This window comes from Neoarthrinium moseri (assembly GCF_022829205.1).
Source record: "Neoarthrinium moseri strain CBS 164.80 chromosome Unknown scaffold30_Wmoseri_CBS_16480, whole genome shotgun sequence".
NCBI lineage: Eukaryota > Fungi > Ascomycota > Sordariomycetes > Amphisphaeriales > Apiosporaceae > Neoarthrinium > Neoarthrinium moseri.
Genome location: NW_026055144.1, coordinates 1 through 25273, shown reverse-complemented (window position 1 = coordinate 25273; position 25273 = coordinate 1). Strand labels below are relative to the sequence as shown.

The window sequence follows — 25273 nt, the reverse complement described above, 5'->3', positions numbered from 1 at the left end:
GGTGACAATACACCCTAGTCCCCGGAAGGGTGGTTGGTGTACGAGCATCGTCTTCCAACTGGCATTTTCATACATGTAGGCTTCTTTCTTCTCAACAAGCCAAGGCATTGCGGGAAATTCATTGTCCAGATCATCTAGCTTGGCCGTTGTTAGAGAGCTGAACGGCGCGACGTTATCTGGAGATACCACGTGGTAAAACATGAATGGGAAATGAAGTGCTAGGAGCGGGTTATGAGTGGGAGGGGCGCCCAAGTCAGGTTCAAAGAATAGGTGCCGCTTTAATGCAGGCGAAAGGTCAATTGTTGCTCGCCATTTCTTGCTAACTCGAGAGGCTGAAACTAGGATGGTTTTCTGGTCTAGCTGAAGCAAGATGGATTCAAGAAGTTCTTGCACACCAAGAACCTGATCCCGAATTGATGATGCCATTTTATCAAGATCGACCCTTGGCAGATACCGTAATTTAGTCTCCTAAGTTGCCTGAGCCCGAGAAATCGAGGGAGCTACCGTTGCAGCGGGTCAATCGCATGGCATTCAGACCATACTTGGGCGCAACAAACAAGCCGCGTCGGGCGGTTATCTCTTGAAGTGCAACCTACTTATTGTTCAACAACCATTCAACCTTCTTTATCCCAACCAGCAAGTGGATCAAATCATACTAACGAGTTTCTAAACAATACCATTGTGTTCTGATCGGTGGAGAGACGCTAAGGGGCCGCCAGTGTCCAGTGCAAAGTGTGCATGTTATCATGCTATGTGGTCTCCTGTTCCAGAGTGTGGTATTTCCGTCCCGTCCTTCCACACTTTCCTAATCTTCGTAGTATCTTTGATATTTACAGTTGGATTTCCTTCAACCAGGATTAAATCTGCCTTGAACCCAGGCACAATTCTGCCTCGATCATGTAGCCCAAAGTGCTTCGCTGCTAATGACGTAGCGCCTCTAAGCGCATCTGTAGGATCCAGTCCAGCTGTGACGAGAAGGTCCAGTTCGTCATGGATGCTCGCCCCATGGTGAACTGGCATGTTCAAAAGATTTGAATCGGTGCCAGCGAGGATGGGAACACCAGCCTTATACATTTCTTTGACCCCTCTCAGGCAGTTTTGATAGTCTGCGCCGGGGAGTTTGAAGTGCTCGCTTCCCACCATAAGCTTCATCATCACCAATGTTGGAGAGGATACTGTCCCTTGTGCGAGCATCTTATCTACCATTACGGAATCAACTGGTCTTTCTAGAGGGACGTGTGTCAAGATATCGTAGTCGGCAGCCACTCCTCTCTCGTAAGCTGTGTAATTCGTGGCATGAGCAATTGTTACTTTGCCTTTGGCTCTAGAATATCGGCCTAGTTCATTGAGAACCGCTTGATCAAATCCCGGTTCGTCGGCGATAATCTTGATGAAATCAACGCATTCAGATACCCTAGCTTCGACCCAGTCCGCGACGCGATGCTCTGGCCTCAGGGACATGTCTTTGTCCAAGTTCGAGTGGAATTGGGCGTGTAAGCTCTGAGGAGGGAAGGCTGCAAGCCCCGAGGAAAGGTATTCCGTTGGCCAATTGACTTTTTTCAGTTTCTCAAAGAGATTTTTTGGATATGCACCCAAGTCGCATGCTGTCGTGACGCCATACCTCGCACAGTTCTGCAACTCAGTTTCGTCGACGATATGAACATGTGTGTCGATGAGCCCCGGTAACACCATACAACCGGTACCATCCACAATTGTAGCACCGTCGGACTTGGTTCCAATGGTCCCATTCTCGACGACTACAGTTTCCGGACCCCTGACCGCTTCGCCATCGAAAACAAGGACGTTTGTAATGGCGAATTTTTCTATTGAAGTCGTTCTAGTTTCTTCGTTTTTTTGTCGATCAAATTTGATCATTGTGCACTTTTAGCACGTTTGGAACACGTGGTGACTAGATATTCTGCCAGATGCTTCGGCCGCAAACTGAAAGGGCGTTTTAGACAGGACAAGATGAAAAGAAGAGTAGGTCTCAATAATAAGATAGCTGTACTCTGTAGACTAACCCTCTAGCTAACTGGGCATGGTACCATTTATATCGTCACGCGCACGATCCGTCTCCGCCTTCATGTGGTGGCTCAAATCGACCCGTAACACTACCCACCCTCTGACGAATTGCCACCACGTGCAATGGTACATACGGGTTCACTTTTCCGTAGTTCAGACCCCACTTCTAATACCCAACGCATTGCCCCCTCTGCTCTACCAAGGAGACTCAATTGAAACTGACTATAAACTTTCAACAATTTGCAGTGTCAACTCTCATCCTTGGATTAGCGTGCTTCATGCGAGTTCAAATTAGGAAATGAGTGGGCAAATGATTTATCTGAGGTCGCTATGTTTCTTGATATACACAGATTGATTGGCTCTAGCAGACGCTCACATGCTCCAGTAGTGTCCCTTATAATGTCCCAGCTGCCTTGACCGATTATCCATACATCTCACTCCTACAGTGGCAGGGGTTCTAATGTACCTGCGACGACGGACTCATCAATGTTGATCCCGGAGGATGAAGTCGAAGTTAATCGAGGCTATACACTTTCGTTGGCTAGACTACTCGACTGACATCATCCCCGGTGAGCTCACATTGAACTGACGTCGAGGACATCTCGTGGTGCGGCTGCCTAGGTTTTAGTCTCCAATATGCGCCCACATGCAGTGACGGGGACAGAGATGAGGAGGTTTCTTGCCCGATATTGTCTTCACACTCGCCACATTGTATGCCTTTTGCCACGGTTTGCTCCAAACCCAGCCAGTGTGGGCGGGACCGCATGTTTCCGACAAGATCTGCTCAACTTGGTTCAGCTCTTCTTCCGGAGCGCCATCTCTCCAGAAGAGTTTGCAATTGCACAAGTACCAGACCGTTCCATTGAAATACTCCGGATGCCAATTCTTCTGGTCCACTTTGTTTCCCGCTCTGTCCCATCTGATCATCTTTTTCTTCGCCTCCGCCGTGTCTGAAGGATCCAGTACATCACCGCCACATCCGACGTCAGTTACTGGGATGATGTGCCGAGTTTTCACATCGCTTTGCGGCTTCACAATCACTGGTGCTGAGGCCGAGTTCGCTATAAGAGCGACGATAGTGGTGATAGCGACGAGCTTCATGATTTACCGTCAAGTTTCCCTGATCGCTTTTGCAAGTTAATGTCTTCATATGGCTTCGCCTATTTCTGAAGGGACTTACGTACGTATGTCGATTGTGCAGCTTCCTGTAGTAATAGCGGTAGCCTGATCTTCGCTGATCTGGTTGTCGAAGATGTAGTATTGATTTGATTTGTGTGAAACTTGTTGTTGAATGTTCCAGTTGAGGATTTCCTTGTTTTTGGCTGTGACGAGTGTAGACACGAACTGAATGTTAGCTTCTGGCTATTTCATGGATTTATATATTACCATAGTGTTTCATCTCCGAAGCCCTCGCATTCTATCTCAAGTTTAAAGTTTGGACTGAGTGAATATAACATCATTCAGCGTGACAGGTTCTTCCAAACCCTCAAAAACCAGCACATTTTACTTCGTATCATTCTCGCAAACCTTGATCGCATAATCATAACTGTTTCTAAACTTTATTACTCCTACATTGAACTGGGACTTGTAGGTAGTCAGTCCGGGCGGTTGATGCAATTCAAGTGACAAATACTCAGCTACTGGCTTTTCAGAAGACTTGAGTGAGTAATACGATAGGCATTTGGACGCATTCCGGGACATCTCCAAAACATGCTGAGAAATAATCCTGAGGGTGTGGACATGCCTGTGCATGTTCAACGCCTGATCCTTCGCCGTGATTGCCTGTTCCACGTGCAGGAAACAATTCTCTGTGCAGGTTCGGTCTGAAGACGCACATGCTCGCTTCACTCTTAGTAGGCACGACCAGTATAGAAATTATATTTAAAGTACATCGCAACACACCATTGAAGAGATACATTGCAATTTTGGGTCCGCAGTTATCTGTCTGTGACGACCCTAATTGTACCAGGATCCAGACAGACAATCTGTCTTACATACCAGAGTTCGTGAGTCTGAGCTGGCGCGTGGCATGTCTCTGGTTTAGCAAGTAACGAGTGACTATTATCAGATGCCATCTTCCGTGACCCTGACGCACGATGCTACGTACATGTTCTCCGGTGGTATGTGGCACTGTTTGCTTAGTAAGCCTATCACAGGGCTTTATTTTATACACTATCCGTTGTGACATAGAACGTAACTTGGATACCCCTGCATGAAGCCAGTATACAGGAAGGCGTGTTCTTGAAAGGACATCGTAGGCAGCGAGCTGTACGGATAGAAACGTGGCGAGAGCCGATTGACAGGATTTGAAAAATTCTTGCATTGTCTTAGGTACAGCTAGAGTAACCGATGGGGTGTCACGACGGTCAGGGTAACAACCAATTGGAACTCATTGTGGTCAGAGAATGAACAACTCGAGACCTACAGCTACAGCAATTCATGGTCTTGCGTATAGATATCTTGGGATGTATTACGATGCAAATCTTTACACCACTATCCTTGCTACTTCTGTAACAGGCACTCAGCAGTTGCAATAACAGACGGGTCAGACTCTGACGAGACGGTCAACGTGACGACTGCAGTCGTAACTGCATTTTCATCAGCACCGACAGCAACTTTAGCCTCGCCACTCGCGCCGAACTTGACCGCGGCCAGTGTATTGGGCAATTCAACGCGCCACCCTTGTCCGTCTACCTCGGCGCTGATCCGGTAAATATCGGAGTCAAGATATGCCGATGCGTCGTCTGGATGTCCGTACTCGCCTGGTACGTAAGTTCCGTTGTTAAGCAGTGGAAATGTGCAGAAGACGCCCTGATCCGTCACATTTTCCGCTGTGGTCGTTCCCGCCTCAAGCGAGATGCCATGTTCACTTGGGCCCCCAGTACCGTTCAGCGAACGTATGCCAATGCTGTAAGAGAGCACTCCAGCACCGTCGCGGATTACATCAATTACGTAGAAATGGAGGCTATTCGCTGTATCGACGTATTCGAATTCACTGCCTGACCGCGTTCCCGCATGGAAAAGGGCATCAGCAAGTTGACGATAGTCGCCCATGGTGATCATGGCCGCGGTGCCATTCGGGCGATAGAAGTCGACTAGTTCGATATCCTGCGGATTTGCGTCTATGACCCAGACAAAGGGCTGAGAGTCCTGCTCCTTCGTCTTGCTAATCATTACACCCGAGTCTGGCTGAAACGAGTCAGCACCGACTCGGTCGATGACTTCGACGTGGTAGTGGTTGTATCGGCCACCGTCACATAGAACATCAGTTTGGATACTGCAGGCTGGTGACCGGTCTGCGTTCATGTTGATGCGAAGACCCATCAGTCCGCTCTCACCTGGATCGACTGCACGAGCTGTGACTTCCGCCACCACGAGTCCCGAGTCAGCCAGCGCTTCGCGTGACAGGTGGAGTATGCTGGAGTTGCTAATAAGGCCCAGCTGAGCCTTATCTCGCACTGTATGCAGAGATCCCATCGAGCCACCCTCTAGTGCGGGAATCTGCCACCTCGAATGAGGGCCGCCGGGACCATTGAAGCTCCCTCGATCCATCATCGAAAACGGGCCGGCGAACGCCCTACGAAGAGGAGTGCCGTAGGGGTTATTGTAGTTGTCGCCAATATCGAGCAGATGACTCAATTCGTGCGCGTATGTCGACATCCCCGAGCTTTCGGCCTGTGTAGATGACCCACCTCCAGCGTTCGGCCAGGTGTTGGATGCAGCCGCCCAGGAAGTCCACTCGACATATCGCGTTTTCGCATAGTTGGTCAGGTTTGCGGCGGCGGCATCTGGCGGGCCGAACTCCTCTGGGACGTCATCCTTGGTTTGGAACTTCATCTCCCCAAACTCTTGCCAAGTAGACGACTCGTCTTGCCCAGCTGAGAGGATAAATACCAACTCGAACGCGTCGGCGGTTGCGTTGCCCACATCTGCCCGCCACAGTCTCAAAGCATCGGTGCGGATATCCTTGTTACAGACACCGGTCTCAGGGCAGCCGCCAGAATTCATGTCGTTTGTGATGCCGTACTGGTAAGATAGAGACGGCATTTCATAAGCACCAAACACTGTCAAGTCCACGCCGTAGCGTCCAAGCGAGTCGCCCATCCAGTACTCATGCAGAGTATGGCCTTTGTTCAAGTCATTCGGAGTATTTAGTAGATCACGGTAGTATACCGGCACATCATCTCTTGTTAGGAGAGGGGCTGCCGGCAGCGGGTTGCCGTAGATTGTCGAGCCGGTCGGCTGAGTGACGACGAAGGGGCGATCTGAGTAGTCTATCGTCACGAGCGCGATGTTGAAGTTCCGTTCTGATCCCTTCCGGGGTGGGTCGCTCCAATTCGTCCCCGGAGGTGGTTTGAAATCAGCCCAGGTCATGTTATCAGGATTGACCCAGTTCTGTGGATCGAGCACCCCAAAGGGATCCAAGTTGGATACCCCGACCAATGCTGCCAAAGCTGCATTCGAGTGCAACGCAATGAGCGTCGCAAGCGTCTGGTAGGGACCCATCGCGAGCTTGCACAGCATCAATTTTTAAATCCCTCTGACTGTATTTCTTTGGATCAACCTCAGCGGACGCCGTATGTGGTAGTCTCGACCCCAGAATTTGAACACGCTCTGGAGAACGCGATATGTGGAGTTCAAGAGCGATGGCCCGATGCACAACACTCTAGAACGACAGCAGCGGGGGAACTATAATGGACTGTTGCCGCGCTTTTGTATATACACTGCGCTGTTGCTGCCATATTTTGTTGCATCGTACATCTTTGCCACAATCCGATTGTAACCCCATCCTGGTTCGGCATCTCGCCATCCACTCAGGGGCTAGAAGCGGTACGAATAATGGGGATGCAGGAGAAATTACTCCATGCATGCATGCCAAGACAAAGTTATCTGTTGAATCCACGGCTGATACTACCACCTGCTGGTCAAGTACTTTAGAAATCTGGGTCATGATTCACCTCCGAGTACTGTAGGACGAGATGCGGAATGAGCAGTTACGTTGCAATGCCGACCTTCCTATCCGGGGTAGATCCACACGGGCTGCCGAATACCGAAGGCTTCGCGAGGATCCTCAACTTTAAACGGAGCCGCCAATGAAATGATACCGATGGGGCAGAGTGCACTCCCAAGGCTGAATTGAATTCTAAACTTACTGTACACATTTGATCATTCAATCAACTTGCCTCATGCTGTCTGAGAATGTATTATTGCATTGACAGTATTCGTTACTTATACGTCGAACAGCCAGTCTTCAAGCCATCCACTCCTAGAAATTGCCCGTACAGTTATAAACTGAAATCTCGCCCGATTCTTTAGACTATGTCATCACCTCTCCTAGATCCTCTCGCAGTGCCTCGGGGGAATTTGGGGCTGTGGCCGTTGCTAAAGCTGGCTCGCTGCTCATTTCCATTCACAGCATGAGTGCCTCGTTTGCTCGGCCTCCAACCGGCGCGCTTCGTGAAAACCATACGGGAACCCTCCACGCCATCTGACCATACAAACGCACTGCTCCTGTTGAGTGGGATATGATTCTTGCGTGAATCCCAGATCGCTGCGTACACCATCCGGTACGAAGAGAACGCAAAAACAGTCCCGATGGTTCCGCCGGCGACGATATCGTACCAGTTGTGACTTTGATCCACGGTCAAGGAGCCACCGACCAAACAGGCCCCGAGGATAGGGCAGTACAGGAGCACCAGCTTCCACATTGCTGGGTGGTAGTTTGAGAAAACCTTGAGCTTGGCGTTTAGGTATAAGTAGAGATACACCATGCCGGCGAATATGGTAGTCGAGTGCCCGCTGGGGAAGCTCTCGAGCGCGTTGTTGATCCCCTCTATTTCACCAGTGCATATCTCCGCCGTGAACATGTAGTTCTGGTAGCCCACGCCGTTCAACCCCGTCGCATTGAATTGGCCCTGTGACGCAAGAGAGGGGTCAGGCCTGCAGATATCGTAGAAGTGCGGTCGTAGGCCGCCGATGAGCCACTTGATGATGACCTGGAATGCAGCCGAGGTTTCGAGGGCATAGATCAAGCCAATGATGCCATTGTTGATATCCCAGAAGCTACGGATCCGGATCTGAGCTAGCAGAATGATGACAATCGGGATCACGGCTGCCAAGAAGGTAGCTAGCCACGCCGCAACGAACTGAGGTCGGTATGGGTATGCGAACTGCGGGTAGACGACCTCACCGGTGTTGGTAACCGTGAGAGGAAACGTGCGTGTGCCTGCTGGGCCAGCGCGGAAAACCTAAAGACATGTCAGATATGAGAAGCCTCCCAAGGTCCAATCCGAGACCTTACCACTAGGGCAATGACACCAAGAACGATCATCGTCAGAATGTCCAAAATGGTGACCTTCAACCACTGGCCAAAGCTTGGCCGTTTCTCGACGCTGTAGGGCTCGCTGCGCCGAAGCCATGATTTCCGCTCCCGATTCGTGGTAGCACGTGGCTCCTTGCGGCGACCCAGAAAGCCCATGATGGACTGCGGCATGTGGTGAACGACTCGAGCTGCCTTGTTGATCTTGGGATAGCAGGGCTGCACCTTGACCTACAACTGCAGGTGGGTCGTCCAGCGCGATGGTGGAGCAGCTATGCTATGCTATAGAGATGAACAAGAGATTAGGAGAGTAAAGGCAAACCCACCTGGACTGTTGCCAGTATATACACATTTTCTATGTGGTAGCCCAGCCCTGCATCAAGATTCACCGTTCGCGTTCAGGTGTCACGCTCACATTACGTCTACGTCATTGTCACTGAGCTGTACAAGGACAAAAAGATGAAACACAGCAGACGGCACCAATCAATTGCAATTGGCGGCCTGATGCCAAGGAGTTTGCTTCCAAGTCATAGGATTAGGCCTTGGGCTTGCGAAAATGGCGGACGCCAGGCTCAACAAGGCGGCGCATTCAGGATTCGTGCAGCTTGGCGACCTGGGGTAAAAAGAGGATGGCTTGGCCTACGAAATCGCAGCCTCTGGGGTTGGTGGTGGTTGGTGGTGGTAGCTAGCTGGAGGGCGTGGCCCAAGCGCTGGCATTTGTGTGACCCCTTCCGACCTGACTACCTCTGGCGAATGCAAGGTACACTCAAAAAAGCGACTACATCAGTGTTCCAAGAATCATCGCCGGAAAGGACTTCCATTATATGCTCCTGGTCGGCTTGAAATATGGACTGATTTCCAACTCGCCATGGCGACAATGGTCGGGTTCAGGCGTGTCACGTTGACCGAGTTTGACCAGGGCAGCCTCTTGCTGAGACACTTGGTTCTGACGTGGTGTACGTAGTCGCGGAGGATTTCCTCGGCGAGACCTAGACAATGTCAAGATGATGGACAAGTATGGTCTATGGTCTTATGTATAATCGAGTTTTTGAGCTTCACCTTTGGCGAGAAAATGTCAGACTCTATCCAAGGAGCAGCAAAGGCACGTCGAGGTTATCGAGATAATTTGTTCTTTCTACAGATCAGGCCGAACTGCGACCACGACTGATACTAATCAATTTGAACGCAGCCATTACTTGGCTGCAGCTTGATATCAGTAGCGTAGAAGACAGGATGGCATCGAAACCCAAGCCAGCCACATGTGTGGACTGGCACAGTCAAACCCACGCATATCAATTCAAGCACTGCGAAAGAACCATGTTATTGGCATCGGCAACAACAAACATCCCTTTTTTGGTCTATCAACTCTTTCGACACTCCCTTGTCGATGATAGTAGCCCTATAAGTACAATTCGATATCATAAGCATTGCAAGTCATTAATGTCATTCATTCCTTCGTCGTGAACCAAAGCCGTTTTGCCCAGATGCAAAAATAAACCTCAACCCTCCCACCCGCCAAAAACAAAACCAAAACTTCGATGCACCTATGTAGGTGCGGCTGTAATGGCCCCGTCATGTATCATGCATCAAAGGTCGCCAGCGGGGAGTGCCGTGCACTTCCAGTGTGAATGGAGTCCTCCTGGCCTCCTAGGCACCTTGATCCTTTCCCTTCCAAGTGTCCCATGTTATGCTGAAATGGGTCGTAAGTAGTGAGTACAATGCCGCGTAAGGATCATTAGGAGGTCCCCCCTTGTTCCTTCCAAAACCCCCACTCATTACCAGATAGTATGCCCAGAAACGCCAAAGTCTTGAGGGACCGTTGCCAGCGAGTGACAAGCTACTCAGTGGATGCCGAAAGACAACTTCTGGCCTGAACCTATGAGCCCTGGACAATATCTCTAAGGGCCCATCGCCATGCATCATTGTCGCGAGCAGTGGTGCTTATCCATCGTTCGCACTTCTTGCGCCAGCGGTCTTCTTCTTCTCTCTGCCTGCGCACGAATTCGGGTCCAACGTCGAATTCCTCTCCAACGAGCCATTCACTTCCAATGTCGCTGACACGGCCGTTGCCCCCTTCGCCCTTCTCTGCCTCTTTATCTTCGAGATCGGGAATGTCCTTGAACGGGTCATCCTCGTCCTCCAAAGCATCGAACCCCTCCATGGGGTCATCGGTGCTAGTGGCAGATGCCACCTTGTTGGTTAACTCAAGCCAACGCATTGCCTGTGGGTCGAAGACCATGTTTCCTTCCCGCTTGACGCCCTTCGGGACACCCATAGGAGTGATGAGGTACGGTCGGGGCGTCCCGTTTTCTTTGTTGCCAGCCATATGTGGCGGTAAAGACGCCGTTGATGGTGATGAAGCGGGAGCATCAAATGCGTTCAGGACATTCTCGTTTCCATCCCATCGACATGTTACTGGGTCATAAGTCATCCCATTAACCACTACATCAACACGTTAGTAAGAGCTAAATACTGGATCGGTGAATGATACATACCCTTGCTCTCCTTGGCGGAAGTCAAATTAGAGATGAGGTGGGGCTTGAGTTGTGGAGGTTTCCGCGTCTTCTTGGTCCGTATCGAACCATGTGGAAGATGAGGTATATGGGGGTTCAAGTTTGTTCTCGTAGATAGTTGACCGATTCGCTGGGATGTCAGAGGGGCGAGGGGCCCTGAAGGGGCGCGCTGTGCCAGACTAGCTTCCCTAGCCATTCGACTGGCAGCAGTGTCCCGGGCGAAGTGTGGTTGATAATCAACCCGGGCCGGGGAGTATGGCGACACGGGTGATGGTGTGCTGCGATCGGGCAACACGTTTTGGTATATCTTATTCCTGATTGACCCTCGACTGCTACCCTGAGGCTGCTTGGTATATTTCGACTCTGTTTGTGCCGATGTCGGCAAGTCGTCGAACCCGTCGAGCTCCGTGCCGTCGCCAAACTGGCGCTGGCGCCGAGGCTTACTGAGCTGCTGCCAGGGTTCAATGGCAATCTTGTCGACACTGCGGTTCTTCCGGGGACTCGGCGACCTCATCGTGGATCGAGACATGGCACGAGACAGCGGGCGAGTCTCTGGACCGTAATCAGAGTCATGGCGTCGGAGGGTCCGCGAACTCCTGGCAGCAACATGATGCGACTGGGAGGCGGTAGAGCCACCAGCCAAGAATGGTACGTAGTTCTTCCTGGCCTGAGCTGCACTGCCTTCATAAGCTGTTCGCGCTCGTTCTACCGGAGTCTTGGGCCTTAAAGCCGACTGGGACCGGTGTGAATCTGTCCTGGAGGACGGCCTTTCATAGCGAGATCCAACGGACCGTGCCGGTGACTCAGGCCCCTTCATGACTGGAAGCGACCTCTTAAATCGCAGAAGTTGAGCGCTCGTGGTTGTAGACTCGTTCCGCAACTGTCCGGTCGAGGCTTTTTGGCCAAGCTCTCGCCGCCTCGGGGTTGATGGTTGGGAGGACATTGTCGAAGATGGAGTAGTAGGGGTGGCAATACTAGATACAGACGATGTGGCCGAGTGGCCCATCCGGGATTGTGACCTTCGAGCCGGTCGGACGGGGATGGGACCACCGCTTTCTGAGACGGGTTCCAGGGAAGATTGCGTATGCGAACGCTCATGATGGATGTGTGTGGGTCGAGGCAAGCGTGAGGGTTGAGCGGCCACCGGCTTCTGCGTGAATGTCAAAGAGAGTGCGGTCTTGGGCCGTGCAGGGCTGGACTGCCTTGTCTCCTTGACCTTTACATTGCGGTGCAGCGTAAATTTTCCGGAGCCAAACACGTCACTATCGCCAAGATCAAGACCATCCAGGAGATCCTCTTTGTCCTTCTCGGCGACAGGCGTCTCTGGGCCATGTTGTTTAGATGATCTAGGACGCTTGTCCATATCTGAAGGTCGTGCGGGAGACCGGCTCTGCTTCCTCCGCTTGAGGCGCTCATTAAGGTCTAGGGGCCCGGTAGGTAGGACTATGCCATCAAAGACATCGTCCTCGCTTTCAGCCGTGATCGAGCTTGCGATGCTTGGGCTCAGAGCAGATGCACTAGAGCTGCGATTCGAGAATGGATCCCTTCGAGTGCCTCCAAATCTGGTCCCCAAGCTGCCTTCTCCCCAGTCGAACTCATCACCACTGTTGACATTGGGAGTCTTGGGCGGTATATCTCTCCGGTTGGTAAGCTTGAGTTTTCCGCTGGAAGGAAGCTCCAAATCCATTTCGAAGTCATCATCTTCATCCTTCTTCTGGGGGGTCGGCGGGGTTATAAGAGAGATGGGCTTGTGTTGGGGGCGGAGTTTAGGTGCCTTGATGGTGGCCGGGCCGTCACCGAAGACATCGTCGTCATCGTCATCATTGTCTCGGAATCTATCCAAGGTGGACGCCGGGGACGATGTCGGCGGCTGGTTTTCTTTCCGTGGAGACTCGTGGATGACAGGCGGGCTCATCAGCTTGACCGGACTTGATGTCACCGAGCCGCTAACCTGACGCAAAGTCTCTGGAAACTGAGAAGCATCGCGGTGCTTCATTCGGAGGGCTTGGCCGTTCTTGGGCATCTCGATGTCATCACCCCAATCTTCCTGGATGACCTTCTTAATCTTGCGGCCGCCTAGGCGCTTGATAGTGCCGCCCATCAAGGCGGAAGGCGGAACATTCTGGGGAATAGGAATGCCAGCCGTCGTGGCGGCGGCTATGGCATCCATGGTAGACTTCTCGTCCTCCCCAGCCAGGTGAACCTGCCTCTCCTCGTCCCCAAACAGGGACTCTCGGTCCGATCTAAACGAAGCATGGCTGTCCCTACGATTTGGATGGTTGCTCGTAGTGGCGGTGGAAGCGCTCCGGAAGGTCAGGTCCTCATTATCTATCATAAAGTCGTCATCGTCCCAGTTCTCAACCTCGTCCTCGACGGGTAGCCTGGGTTTAAGTCGTAAAGTGTCCATAATGGTGGGTGTGTGTGAAGGCCAGAGAGCGGATCTCTGGTACGGGGGAAGGTGCTAAGCGAAGGAATTCGGGTCAGAAACCACAATGTTGCGGTAGTCGTAAGTCGTGCTGCGGAGCCAAATCGTAATATGTGTACAGGGTCGCGACGGCGTGACGGATCCAGACTTCAAGAGGTGGACGTCGCGACCACGTTCGCCCTCGCAAGGCTCTCAGCACTCAACGAAGCTCTGGGGCTCAATATCCGGGAATCATATTCACATCAGCAGTTTCCCATGTTCTCTCGTCGCATCGTCGTGGTTCATCTGTCGTTTCGTTTCTCGGGGTGGTGTGTTTCAGTAGCGTAGATGCAAGGCCTTGTTCTCGCGGCCAGTCTATCCCGCGGGAGTCCAGAGGCAGATGTGATATGTAGGGGTGCGTCGCAGATGCAATTTCCGGCCGCGAATGATTTCTTGGAAGGTGATCTGGTGGTGTTTTGCGGCAATCTGTGGCAAATGGCGTGAAGATGAGGGTCGACGTGGGATGCCGTGGCGTCGGTGGGTGGGCACGTCAATAACAGAGGAGGAATGATGCAGCAAGCTTGCGCGACACAATGCCAGGCACGAGAAGAATCGCAGCCGCTGAGGGTGGACAAGCGAGAACAGGATTTGGCCTGCAGTCCGTGTGGTCGTCGGATTCGAGAAGGTCGGTGTATCGATCGTGGTCGTGTGGCCGGTCTCTGCTATTCGTGGATCGTAGACGTGGACCTGGGTCTGGTGAGAGGCTGGGGACTGGGGGGGTTGCAAAATCGAGCTTTGGTGGCCGGAAGGCTGGCAAACTGGCAGCGCTGGCTGGGTGCCGCTGGGGCTGCTGGGCTGGCGGGGGCACGGGCCAAAAAAGACCCTGTGGGCCCTAGATCGGGGCCCAACAACAGCGGGGGCCCACTGGCCCCTCCCCTGGAGCAGGATTTTCTCAGTGAAATCACGTGGCCGGGGGACGCTGCTTCGCGGGTTTCGGCGCTGAGGAAGAAGCGCACAGGCTGCACAGAGCACCTAGCCCCCCCCTGGCAGGCTGGCCCTGGACCCCTGAGGTGCACACGGCACAGGCACGGCACACCTCAGCAGTCTTCCGAGGAGAAGCCCTCTGGAAGCCTCCGTATCGCGAGCTTGACGCGGTCTGACGCGCTCACGGGTCAGCCTGTCGACTGCGCAGAGACAAACCACACCCCTCCTTCCCAATGTTTCACTTCATTCCATCCGTCTGCGATAATTGCCCTTTTCGTACCCTGTCCCGGGCAGCTGATCTCTAATGCAAGACAATCAGGAATGTCTTCATCCTGATTAATTACACTCGCCCCAATATTTGTTTGTTATGGTCTGCTATATTCTGCGCTTTGGTGAGGCAACAGGCGGAGGCCGGCTGGAGCCCAGTACTAAGCGTGCCCCGTTCCCCCGTCGCTGGCACGGCGCTGGTGCCTGCAGCGCTGCCTAGGAGAGCACACGGGTGTCTGGACGGCCCGAGACACCTCCAATTGGCGACGGCCATCGCAACAGACTGCCCTCGGCCGCGACGTATTAAAGAGCGCCGTTCCACGCGCGGCATTGCTCAGACCTCGCCTCTGTGACGGAGCTTTGCTCTCTGAATTGCTTTGACTCTCTTTGACTCTCTTTGACTTTGTGCCAGCACCTGCTGCAACGCGTCGGCGCACGTCACGTTTATGCAAGCTCTTTACCTTGGCTACCTTGCAGCTCTGCTTCTGAGCTGATCCATGCTCCCCGAGTTCTGGATATGATATCAGCCTTGGGACTATTATACGACCCCACACCATCATATACCATCCGTGACAGCTGAAACGTAGTCTCATTTGATTATCCCGGGCCATCTGATTCCTCGACTCTTCCCTGGCGGAACCAACGCCGACCCTTAATCTCGATTCTCTGCTCGTCTCATCGGACAAGCCTATCTGGGTACCTACGCAACCGCGCAGACGCTCATCGCTTAGACTTCCTGCTACGGCCGTCTCGCAGGAGCCTCCGCAATATGGCATACTCGCCCGTCCTCCGCTTCCCAATTTCGGGTAAGAAGGATGAGTTCTATCTTCTACAAGTCATCCCAAACGGCAAGCAGCATCCGCTCGACCTCAGACTCGTGGGCACAGAGGGCACAGGGGCATATGAGGTGAAGTGTAAGTAAGGTTTTCTCGTACATATCCACGTGCCGTTGGCCTAGGCTCGTGATCGACGCGGCCGGCTCCATCACCCCGGCACGTGTATTTCATGCATCGGGATCTTAGCGCTCGTGGATTCGGACCCTGAATGCTGACTTGCCTTGTTTCGTTTCAAAACAGTGCGTCACCGGAGGGTGAACGAATGGAAAGCCCCCAGTGGTCACTGCACGGATGAGGAGTGGGAACAAATCTTGATTTCAACCTTGATCGAGCCAGACCATGCCCATGCTCGCGATATCGAGATCAAGGCTGATCTCCAATCGGAGTCAACTACATTGAACTTCCGCAAGAACATCCAAGGAATAACGGTTCGTCCTTATCATCGTGCCGTCTGATCGTCTTGGCCGCTGACCAGGCTCTAGCAACGGCTTGGGTCCATCAAGCTGAAGGAGTTTGACATTGTCACAGACCCCAAGACCGGCGCTGACAATGGGCCGCAACTCTTCGACTGGTGCGTGGCCGCCATTGGTTCACGGGCCAGGGTCCTTGACGATCTGGCTGCTGCCACAGCCAAGGCGGAAGAGCTAGAGAAGTCCGTCAACGAGTTGAAGACCCAACTCGAGGATATTATCAAGGCCAAGGAGGATGACGAGCGGCAGCTTCTCGAGAAATTCCGGGATCTTCTCAATGAGAAGAAGCTCAAGATCCGTCAGCAGAACCGCCTCTTGGCATCCGCAGATGTAAACCCCGATAAACTAGAGAATGTCGGTGCGAGCCAAAATACCATGAGGAAGGCCAGGGCATCAAGGGGTGGAAAACGCAAAGCTGCTCAGGAGTCATCAGACGAGAGCGATGATGGCTTCACAAAGATGGACGTCGATCAATCTACAGACATCAAGGAAGAGCCCGAGGATGACCAGGACATGGATGCACAGGAGACGACCGACGAGGAGCAGGGGGCAGAAACACAGAGCGAAGACGAAGATGTCGAGGATCCGCCAGAACCGCCTGCAAAGTCGACCACCAAGAGGAAACCTACGGCAAGGTCTGCGGCATCGCGGCGTAGAGCTTCGTCATCGCCAAAGTCTAGTCGAAAGGGTAAGGGGGATGCAACACCACCCACAGACGATGAAGACGATGACGATGTTTCACCCCCTAGGCGGACTCTACCGTACCAAACTAAGAACAGGAAGCCGGAGTCACCAAAGACGGCGGACGACGATGAAACAGAGTCAGACGATGAGTTATAAGCTTGTCACATATACGTTTTTCGGTACTTTAGTCTAGGCCTGTCCTATTTCTTAGGTGACAGTCAATAAACACAGTTTATATGCAGTGGAGATGCGAATCAGTCCAGTTATCGACGATCATCGTTCTTGAACCGGTTGTTCCAGAATCCCCTAAAGTGTTTCTCCTGACCCAGCTCAGAGATCGTCTCAACCTCCTTGGGCGTGAGCTTGAAGCTGGGTAGCTTTCGCAAATAGCCCTGGAGCCTCTGCTCATTGGAGCTCGTGGTGATGGCTACGATCCCTTGGTCCAGACACCATCTCAAGGCCACATCGGCCTCCGTAACGCCATACTTGTTGGCCAGGTCCGCGTACGTGGCGTCCAGGGGTCCCGGCTTGGCCTTGGTGACGGCCGTCAGGGGCCCGTAGGCCGAGATGGCGATGTTGTTCTGGCGGTGGAACTCGACCAGGCCGCCGTGCTGCAGGTACGGGTGGTACTCGATCTGGTTAATGGCCGGGGGGATCCGGGCCGTCTTGAGGACCGTCTCGATGTGCTCCTGCAGGAAGTTGGACACGCCGATGGACCGGGCCTTGCCCGAGTCCTTGATGGCCTCCATCTTAGCCCACACGGCCTGCAGCTCCTCGGGCGTGTGGGCCAGGTACGGCGCGTGCACCAGGTACAGGTCCACGTAGTCGAGTCCCAGCTTGGCCAGCGACGTCTCGAAGGCCGTCTGCACGTCCTGCTTCTTGGTGCCCGACAGCTTGGTGACGACGTAGAGCTTCTCGCGCGGCACGCCGGCCGCTTTGATGGCGGCGCCGAGCTCCTCCTCGTTCTTATAGACTGAGCAGGTGTCAGTGCCGAGTCTTAGGTGCCCAAAAAGTTGGATTGATCATCTACTCACCCTCGGCTCCATCGAGGTGGTAGTACCCGTTCTTGATAGCCATGGTGGTCAGCTTCACGACCTCTTCGTCCTGCTCGGTAGCATCCCTATCTTTAGCTCGGGCGGTGCCTAGGCCATATGAGAGCTACACCATAGTGGTTAGTCCCAGGATGTCCATGTAACCTCCACCTATATGAGAGGTCGAAAGTCAGATAGTATAGATGTACCATGGGGATTTCGTTCCCATCATTCAGCTTCAGGTGCGGAAGGTATTCCATCTGCTTCGGAGCTGCGCCCGAGGCGTCGGGTTTGAAGTGCCCTGCGACAGAATGCATTTTGCTGGGAACGGTTCTGAACTGAGCTACCCTCTGAGCCGAGAATGCCCGAAGCGATGTGCTTCTAAATGGTGAGAACGCAGACGGCTGTCGTAGAGATGCACTGAACGCCAATGCAGATCGCGGAGAATAGGAAGTCAAAGTATAAGTCCGGCGAAGGAGAAGAGATGACATCTACTATTGAAAACGGGGTTCAATGCCAGTGAAGTGGTTGCTTCGTTTTTTTGAATCAGACAGCTCGACAAGCTGGGGAGAGGCCTTGTCCGAGGATATTATACGGCAATAGTTGAATTTACGGGGCCGGTATGCGGCCTCATGGAGCACAGTGAGCAACCCTGCCAGGCCCTGGTGCCGGTAGATGGGTGATGGCATCATTCAGTGCACGTTACGAGGGTTCCTTCCCCACCATTGCTTTGGTCTTTCCCTAATTCTATAACGTGCGGATAGTGGTTTGTATACTTCTGAATATGCCCCGTAGCTTCACGGCGGGATCGGCAGCTCATTGGCAGGAGATGGGTTATATTGCAAAGACACTTTGCGGCGTTTTCGTGTCGTACAAACGTCTTGGTACCGTCGTCGAACCCATTCTCGGTCCAGGGTAACACGGCCGTACTATGGTATACAGGAGAGTCGAACTACATGGTGGGGTAGGAGGGATGACGTTATCCATCCCGCGATAAGAGGCCGGGCAGCCTGGGCCATCAACGTCAAGCTTGGCCAAGCATACATTCGAGAGATGTGCAAGATTCAAGATAATGATATAGTCCTATAGTCGTGACAAGCATAGATTGAAGTGCTAGACTGGCCGGCGAAATAGATCGCAGGTACAACATTGTACCTTCCAATGCCATTTAGTCAACTTAGTGTACATGTCCGGTTTGAGATTTGCGGCATGAACCTCGGCCGGGACAGCTCTGACAGGGCGACGGGACCTCTTCCGAATCGCCACTCCATACTTCCTAACCACGTAATGATGTGATCTCAACGTCGCCGGGACGGACGGAGAAGTGCCTTTGTGACAGATATTTCTCGCGCTTTATCCAATTTTCATTTTCTACGCATTGCCATCCGATATAGCGACTATCGCAACATCTTCCCCATGCTTCTTTCGTAGTCGAGACAGCAAGAGCATCCCTTGCTATACACAACACCCACGATTCCTTCCATATGCTCTGTCGCCAACTGCTGCGCCGAGCCTCGATACCGCGCCCGCGCCTCGTCCAGATGGCCGCCCTACACGCCAAGTCCGCGCCCTCACCGGGCGGCGGCGCCTCCATAAACGACATCCCCAAGTCCTGGAACTTCACCTCCAAGCTGCCGCCCGACTCGACCTTCCCAACACCCGCCGATTCGCACAAGACGCCGCGCGACAAGATCGGCCCGCGACAAGTCCGCGATGCCCTTTTTACCTGGGTGCGGCCCGAGACTGTCGAGAACCCCGAGCTCCTGGCCGTCTCGCCCGCCGCGCTCCGCGACCTCGGTATCGAAGCCTCTGATACCAAGAACCCGGACTTCATAGCTACGCTAGCAGGGAACAAGATCCAGGGCTGGGAAGACGGCGCCAGTAGCAAAGAAGTAGACGGTGCGGATGGAAACAAATCAGATGCCGGCTACCCCTGGGCGCAGCTGTATGGCGGGTTCCAGTTCGGGCAGTGGGCGGGCCAGCTGGGCGACGGACGAGCCATCAGCTTGTTCGAGACGACGAACCAGGCCGGCGTCCGATACGAGCTGCAGTTGAAGGGTGCCGGCCTGACGCCGTACTCGCGCTTCGCCGACGGCAAGGCCGTGCTGCGGTCCAGCATCCGCGAGTTCATCGTCAGCGAGTACCTGAACGCGCTCGGCATCCCCAGCACCCGCGCCCTCGGCCTGGTCCTCACCCCCGAGGTCAAGGTGCGGCGCGAGACCATGGAGCCCGGCGCCATCGTCAGCCGCTTCGCCCAGAGCTGGCTGCGCATCGGCAACTTTGACATCCTGCGCGCCCGCGGCGAGCGGGACATGATCCGCAAGCTGGCGACGTACGTGGCAGAGGACGTGCTCGGGGGCTGGGAGGCGCTTCCCGCGCGGCTCGAGGACCCGGACAAGCCCACGAGCTCACCGGAGCCCGGCCGCAGCGTGGCGCGGGACGAATTGCAGGGCCCGGACGAGAGCGCGGAGAACCGCTTCGCGCGGCTGTACCGCGAGATCGTGCGGCGCAACGCCCTGACGGTAGCGCGGTGGCAGGCGTACGGGTTCATGAACGGCGTGCTCAACACGGACAACACGTCGCTGTTCGGGCTGTCGATCGACTTCGGGCCCTTCGCCTTCATGGACAACTTTGACCCCGCCTACACGCCCAACCACGACGACTACATGCTGCGCTACAGCTACCGCAACCAGCCGTCCATCATCTGGTGGAACCTGGTGCGGCTGGGCGAGTCGCTGGGCGAGCTGCTCGGGGCCGGCGCCCGCGTCGACGACCCCAAGTTCGTCGAGGACGGCGTCCAGGAGGCCGAGGCCGACGGCATCATCGCCCGCGCCGAGAAGGTCATCCTGCAGGCCGGCGAGGAGTACAAGGCCGTGTTCCTGGCCGAGTACAAGCGGCTGATGGGCGCGCGCCTCGGACTGCGCACCTCGCGCGAGTCCGACTTCGACGACCTGTTCAGCTCGCTGCTCGACACCATGGAGGCGCTCGAGCTCGACTTCAACCTCTTCTTCCGCCGGCTCGGCGGCCTTCGCACTGCCCACCTCGACACCCAGGAGGCCCGCGAGGTCAAGGCCGGGCTGTTCTTCCCCAAGAACGACGGCACCAACGCCGGCGCCCCGACGCCGCGGGAGGACGAGGAGGCGCGCAAGCGCGTGGGCGAGTGGCTCGGCAAGTGGCGGACGCGGGTCGTCGAGGACTGGGGCGAGGCGGAGGCAGCGGACGAGGAGCGCCGCGCGGCCATGCGCGCCGTCAACCCGAGCTTCGTGCCGCGCGGCTGGGTCCTGGACGAGATCATCCGGCGCGTCGAGAAGGACGGCGAGCGCGAGGTGCTGGGCCGCGCCATGCGCATGGCGCTGCACCCGTTCGAGGACGGGTGGGACGGGCGGACAATCGCCGGCGAGGAGGGCGGCGAGCCCTGGAAGGGTGACAAGGAGGAGGAGGCTCGCTGGGTCGCTGAGGTGCCCAGGTTCCAGAGGGCCATGCAGTGCAGCTGCAGCTCGTGAGGTGGTTCTCGGGGAGGGTGGAGTCAAGGACGGTTCCGCTGGCATGCGGATGGATGTGTCATGTACATAAAGAGCGTGCTGTATGAATCAATGGACACGATAGCAATGTACGGCGGCAGTGATTTCACTGCAGTCTTGCGCAGACAAGTCCTCTCAGGTTTCTACACGTTATACTTGACCTGGACATGCTCAAACGCTTTACCGGTGACCCGGTGGAAGCCAGCTTATAATCTACAACAGCAGCAAAAAGGGACGAAGTCATCGTGACACAGTTTGAGGATAGACAAGAGGCAAGGATGGAGCCCATGCGGTTGCGTTGATGGTCCAACCGTGTAGGACACACTGAAATAGGGGCTTTAGTCTCAGGAATCTACAGGTTTGTCTCAACACCGAAGGAATGGGATGATGAACTGGCATAAATATTTCACAGGCCGTATCAGAGAGTCACGATGCTTGGCAGACAATGGCTGCCAACAACAACCCACGGCAGCAAGAAAGTTCCGCGTCAAATCCCCCATTTGCATTAGTGTCACACACAGAGCAAGTAAGCTCCTTTCGAATTTATACACAGGCCTGTCATCCTCATCTTGTGGGGCCATGAGGGGACTAGGTATCATGAAAAACAGGCCAACTCGCATCTCGTATCTCCTGAACTCGTAGCGGCGTCAATCTTGCGTCGAGATTGCTCGGGGGTCTTGAAATCATTTTCCAAAAAAGGCGTGGCTCTCTTCTTCTTCATCACCGAGCAAAGACCTTGACGCTGCCGTCGCCGCCACTGCTGACAACCCATCGGCCGTCGCTGCTCCAGACTACGGCACAGACGCCCTCGCCGCGCATTATGCGGTGGCTGGTGATCTCCTGGGTGCAACTGCGCTTCTCTAGACTCCAGAACCGGAGGCTGGCATCATGCCCAGCGGAAACCAGTTCTCTCCCATCGGGTGAAAGCGACAAGGCCGAGATTGCGGCAGGGTGAGCAAGCATGTTGTATGTGCATTGACCTGTCTTCATGTTAGCATAGCGTCAGAAGGTGCCGAGACAACTGGTGTACATACCACTGTTGGCATCGAAGAAACGGACATAGCGATCTTCGTGGCCACTGATGACAACACCTTCGATCCCACTGCCAGTACCTCCGCCGGTAGGGCCCGCACCGCCTGCCGTTGCGTTACCATCTTCATCCCCCATGCCCGGCCCAGAGCTTTGCTCAAGTGCAGCTGTTGTGGCAACGACAGCATTGACGCTCGTTGCAGACGTGCCATCAAATGTTTCTAGGCTGGCCATGGTACCGATCTCTTCTCCAGTTCTTGTGTCGTATATAATAATAGCTGCATCGGAATAAGACACTACAAAGGCCTCGCCGTTCGCAGAAAGTGGTGTAATACATGTAGGGCTAGCTTTGGAACCATTCGACCGGGTAATGTTGTGGATCAGCGTTGAGTGGAATGGAGTGTTGGAAGTCATGTTTGGCTGTGGTGAGTTGGGGAACTGTGATCCGGAGCTCATGGAGTTGCCTCTGCCCCGGCTGCCTGTAGCACGCCGTCCAGCAGGCCCGGGTTGCGGTGATGTCAGCTGCGGCGGCGCGCTGACGGACCATATCTTGACCGCACCATCTGCTGCGCCAGATGCGAGCAAGATGCGATCTGGGCTACCGTAGCTGCTTGTCTGGCCAAAGACGGCGCCGAGAGTGGCAGGCAAAACGCAGACAGCCCAGACCGCATCGGTATGGCCGTCCAACGTGGCCTTGGGATCAACGCGGCCGCGCTCCCATACTCTGATGGAGGCGTCTTGGCCACCAGAGAAGATCCAGCCATCGCCTTGCGCACGACCACCAGTGGCGAAGTTGGGAGAGGGGGACCACGAGGTCAAACAAAGAACGGCACCGGCATGGCCTCGATGCGTAAAGTCGGCAGGAACATCCAGGTCGGAGGCATTGAGGTGACTAGGGTTCTCGCGGGGAATGTGGAAGCGCTTGATCAAGCCGTCATCACCAGCGGTGCAGATCTCGGGCTCGCCAGGGCTACCGCCACCCGAGAAAATTATGGTCCGGACAGTGTTGAGGTGTCCACGAAGGCCGTAGCGCAGCTTGAAGTTGCCGCTGTCTGCCTTCTGCGATGCGGGGTTCAACGAGAGCTCATGGTCTATACTGCGCCTGCGGGACAGTGAGGTCTTCCGTCGATGAGGGTTGGGCCCCCGATTGGGGGACTTTGGCAGGTTGTCGGCAGCGGGGAAGACATCCGTGTCGGGGCGGTGTGACGGCATGGTTTGAAGAGGTTGAGAAGAAGTGGTCTCTGGGAAGGAGCTTTCACCGAAGTCCCAGCCGTCTGTCTCTGACGCGCCGCGCTTTTCAGGTTGCTCCTCGACGCTGTTTTGCTTCGGGTACTCGTTGTTGAACTGCGGCCTTGGAGGCGGTTCCTCCCGGCTTGTCACCGCTACCCCTACAGGAGCGGGCCAGTCGGTGTAGATTGCGTTCTGTGGATCGGCCGACCGCATCATGGGTGCAGCCTGGAGTTCCTGCACAGCCTGTCGTCCCAGGTTGGTGGCTTGGCCTTGTTGCTGTTGCAGTTGCTGCTGCTGCTGTTGTTGCTGCTGCTGCTGCTGCTGCTGTTGTTGTTGTTGTTGTTGTTGTTGTTGTTGTTGTTGTTGTTGTTGCTGTTGATGATGCTGCTGCTGCTGCTGCTGCACCGGTGGTGCGTGGTTCAGATTGGCCTGGGCACGTGGTGCAGGATCCTTGATGTGGTTCTGATTTTGGTTCAGGTGCAAGCCTCGGAATGCGGCATCTAGTGGCACCCCGTAGTCACCGTCGTTGAAGCCGTCCATGCTGGGCAAGGGGGGCGATTCTCTAGGTGGCATCGGGTTCGCAGGCGTAAGCATCAGATACGTGAATTCAGCCTGGCACTGATCCAGGAACGTCTTGAGGTTCTCACGCTCCTCATCTTCCTGCACACGTTCACCGAGAAGTCCTTCCAGGCCGGGGATGGGCTCCTTGGGCTTGTCATCCGTTGCTACACAAGGTCTCAGTATGCACTCGTGTAAAACAAACAAGAGTCAACTCACATTTCAGCTTCTCGGCTATGAGGGCGGCGCGGTCGGTCTTGGGCGGCTGCTTGACGGCGTGTTCGTCTGACGAATGGGATTCGGACGTCGACTTGAGCTGCATGGCCTGCTCCTTGACCTTCTTCTCCAGGATGCCAACATATCTCCTCAAGGCCTTCTGGGTGGCATCGGCCCGCCGGGCAGAGCCTTCGAGAGCAGCTATGCGGCCCTTCATCTCCTGGCGGTCAATCTCCCACGCGTTGCGGTCGCGCTCGTGCCGGTGCCACTCGGTCTGGAGGAAGCGCATAACGCCCTGGAGGGTGTACTCGGTAGCATGGGGCTGGTTCCCACCGTTCATGGGCATGCCGCCCATCTCCTGGCCGCCCATGTTGGCACCACCGGCGCCATTTCCAGCACCCATTGCGGATACCTGTTGCCAACTCATGCCCACGGGTTCGAGCCCTGAAGCGCTGTGCGGCGGTTGCTGGTGAGTGGGTGACGGTATTCAGCCCTGCTCCACCGCCTTCACCGTTGGAATGTCGAGGCAAGCCGGTCCGATATACACATCTGCGGTTCGCCGGGGGTGCTGGGTTGGGTGGTTGTCCCGAGACCAAGACACGCGCGCAGCTCGGGAGAGAAAAGCGCGCGAGCTAGCGGCAATGCCACTCCGTCGCAAGGGAGGACTGGGGGTCGACGTTGCTCGGCAGACAAGCGAGCAATTGGGGCTGCTCTGATGGGCGGGATCGGAGCGGACGCGGCGTTGAGAAAAGCTGGTCGCGGGTGGCCGTTGCCGATCAAGTGAGCAACTCGGGGATGGTCGAAGGTCGGGATGGTAGCGGTGATGCTGTCGTCGCAGATCGGGCCGGTCTCTATTAACTAAATCGTACAGAGAAGAGCAAAAAAAACAGTCAAGGATTGACAGCGAAGAATAAGGGCCCCCTTTGCAGCTAGTGCATGGCAGATGCGATGCGATGGGATGGGATGCGGTGGGATTGGGGGTTGGAAGTTCGTCGCCTCGAAAATGTCGGGCTGTCTGTCTATCCTGACCAGACCTGTCCTGACCCCTACAGTGGTGCTGAACAGCAAGTAAACGTTAGTAGTAACTCTGGTGGACGGGTAGACAGGCCAAGCTCCCTAAGCAGGCCGGATTGGCGCCAACTGGTCGAGAGCCAATCAGATGGGGTGGCTCATAGGCGAGGCTACTTCT

At 54.7% G+C, this 25273-nt stretch overlaps 9 protein-coding genes across 9 annotated transcripts; 2 read left to right on the top strand and 7 right to left on the bottom strand.

Annotated features, from left to right (window-relative positions):
- Window positions 1–744: 744 nt before the first annotated feature.
- Window positions 745–1875, bottom strand: JN550_007618 (uncharacterized protein; the record flags this gene model as incomplete). The annotated part of the gene is made up of 1 exon (XM_049319488.1): window positions 745–1875. One exon carries the CDS (start codon window positions 1873–1875, stop codon window positions 745–747), a length of 1131 nt encoding a protein of 376 aa, XP_049170275.1.
- Window positions 1876–2646: 771 nt separating this feature from the next.
- On the bottom strand, window positions 2647–3123 carry JN550_007617 (uncharacterized protein; the record flags this gene model as incomplete). The annotated part of the gene is made up of 1 exon (XM_049319487.1): window positions 2647–3123. The coding sequence occupies one exon, from the start codon at window positions 3121–3123 to the stop codon at window positions 2647–2649; it is 477 nt and encodes a 158-aa protein (XP_049170274.1).
- Window positions 3124–4524: 1401 nt separating this feature from the next.
- On the bottom strand, window positions 4525–6528 carry JN550_007616 (uncharacterized protein; the record flags this gene model as incomplete). The annotated part of the gene is made up of 1 exon (XM_049319486.1): window positions 4525–6528. The coding sequence occupies one exon, from the start codon at window positions 6526–6528 to the stop codon at window positions 4525–4527; it is 2004 nt and encodes a 667-aa protein (XP_049170273.1).
- An 806-nt stretch (window positions 6529–7334) lies between these two features.
- On the bottom strand, window positions 7335–8500 carry JN550_007615 (uncharacterized protein; the record flags this gene model as incomplete). Its single annotated transcript, XM_049319485.1, has 2 exons — window positions 7335–8270; window positions 8324–8500. The coding sequence occupies 2 exons, from the start codon at window positions 8498–8500 to the stop codon at window positions 7335–7337; spliced, it is 1113 nt and encodes a 370-aa protein (XP_049170272.1).
- A 1717-nt stretch (window positions 8501–10217) lies between these two features.
- On the bottom strand, window positions 10218–13261 carry JN550_007614 (uncharacterized protein; the record flags this gene model as incomplete). Its single annotated transcript, XM_049319484.1, has 2 exons — window positions 10218–10783; window positions 10837–13261. The coding sequence occupies 2 exons, from the start codon at window positions 13259–13261 to the stop codon at window positions 10218–10220; spliced, it is 2991 nt and encodes a 996-aa protein (XP_049170271.1).
- Window positions 13262–15278: 2017 nt separating this feature from the next.
- On the top strand, window positions 15279–16655 carry JN550_007613 (uncharacterized protein; the record flags this gene model as incomplete). Its single annotated transcript, XM_049319483.1, has 3 exons — window positions 15279–15423; window positions 15586–15773; window positions 15828–16655. The coding sequence occupies 3 exons, from the start codon at window positions 15279–15281 to the stop codon at window positions 16653–16655; spliced, it is 1161 nt and encodes a 386-aa protein (XP_049170270.1).
- Window positions 16656–16762: 107 nt separating this feature from the next.
- Window positions 16763–17847, bottom strand: JN550_007612 (uncharacterized protein; the record flags this gene model as incomplete). The annotated part of the gene is made up of 3 exons (XM_049319482.1): window positions 16763–17472; window positions 17534–17657; window positions 17740–17847. 3 exons carry the CDS (start codon window positions 17845–17847, stop codon window positions 16763–16765), a joined length of 942 nt encoding a protein of 313 aa, XP_049170269.1.
- Window positions 17848–19014: 1167 nt separating this feature from the next.
- Window positions 19015–21033, top strand: JN550_007611 (uncharacterized protein; the record flags this gene model as incomplete). Its single annotated transcript, XM_049319481.1, has 1 exon — window positions 19015–21033. The coding sequence occupies one exon, from the start codon at window positions 19015–19017 to the stop codon at window positions 21031–21033; it is 2019 nt and encodes a 672-aa protein (XP_049170268.1).
- Window positions 21034–21771: 738 nt separating this feature from the next.
- JN550_007610 (uncharacterized protein) lies at window positions 21772–24487 on the bottom strand (the record flags this gene model as incomplete). The annotated part of the gene is made up of 3 exons (XM_049319479.1): window positions 21772–22031; window positions 22086–24035; window positions 24088–24487. The coding sequence occupies 3 exons, from the start codon at window positions 24485–24487 to the stop codon at window positions 21772–21774; spliced, it is 2610 nt and encodes an 869-aa protein (XP_049170267.1).
- Between the last annotated feature and the right edge of the window lie 786 nt (window positions 24488–25273).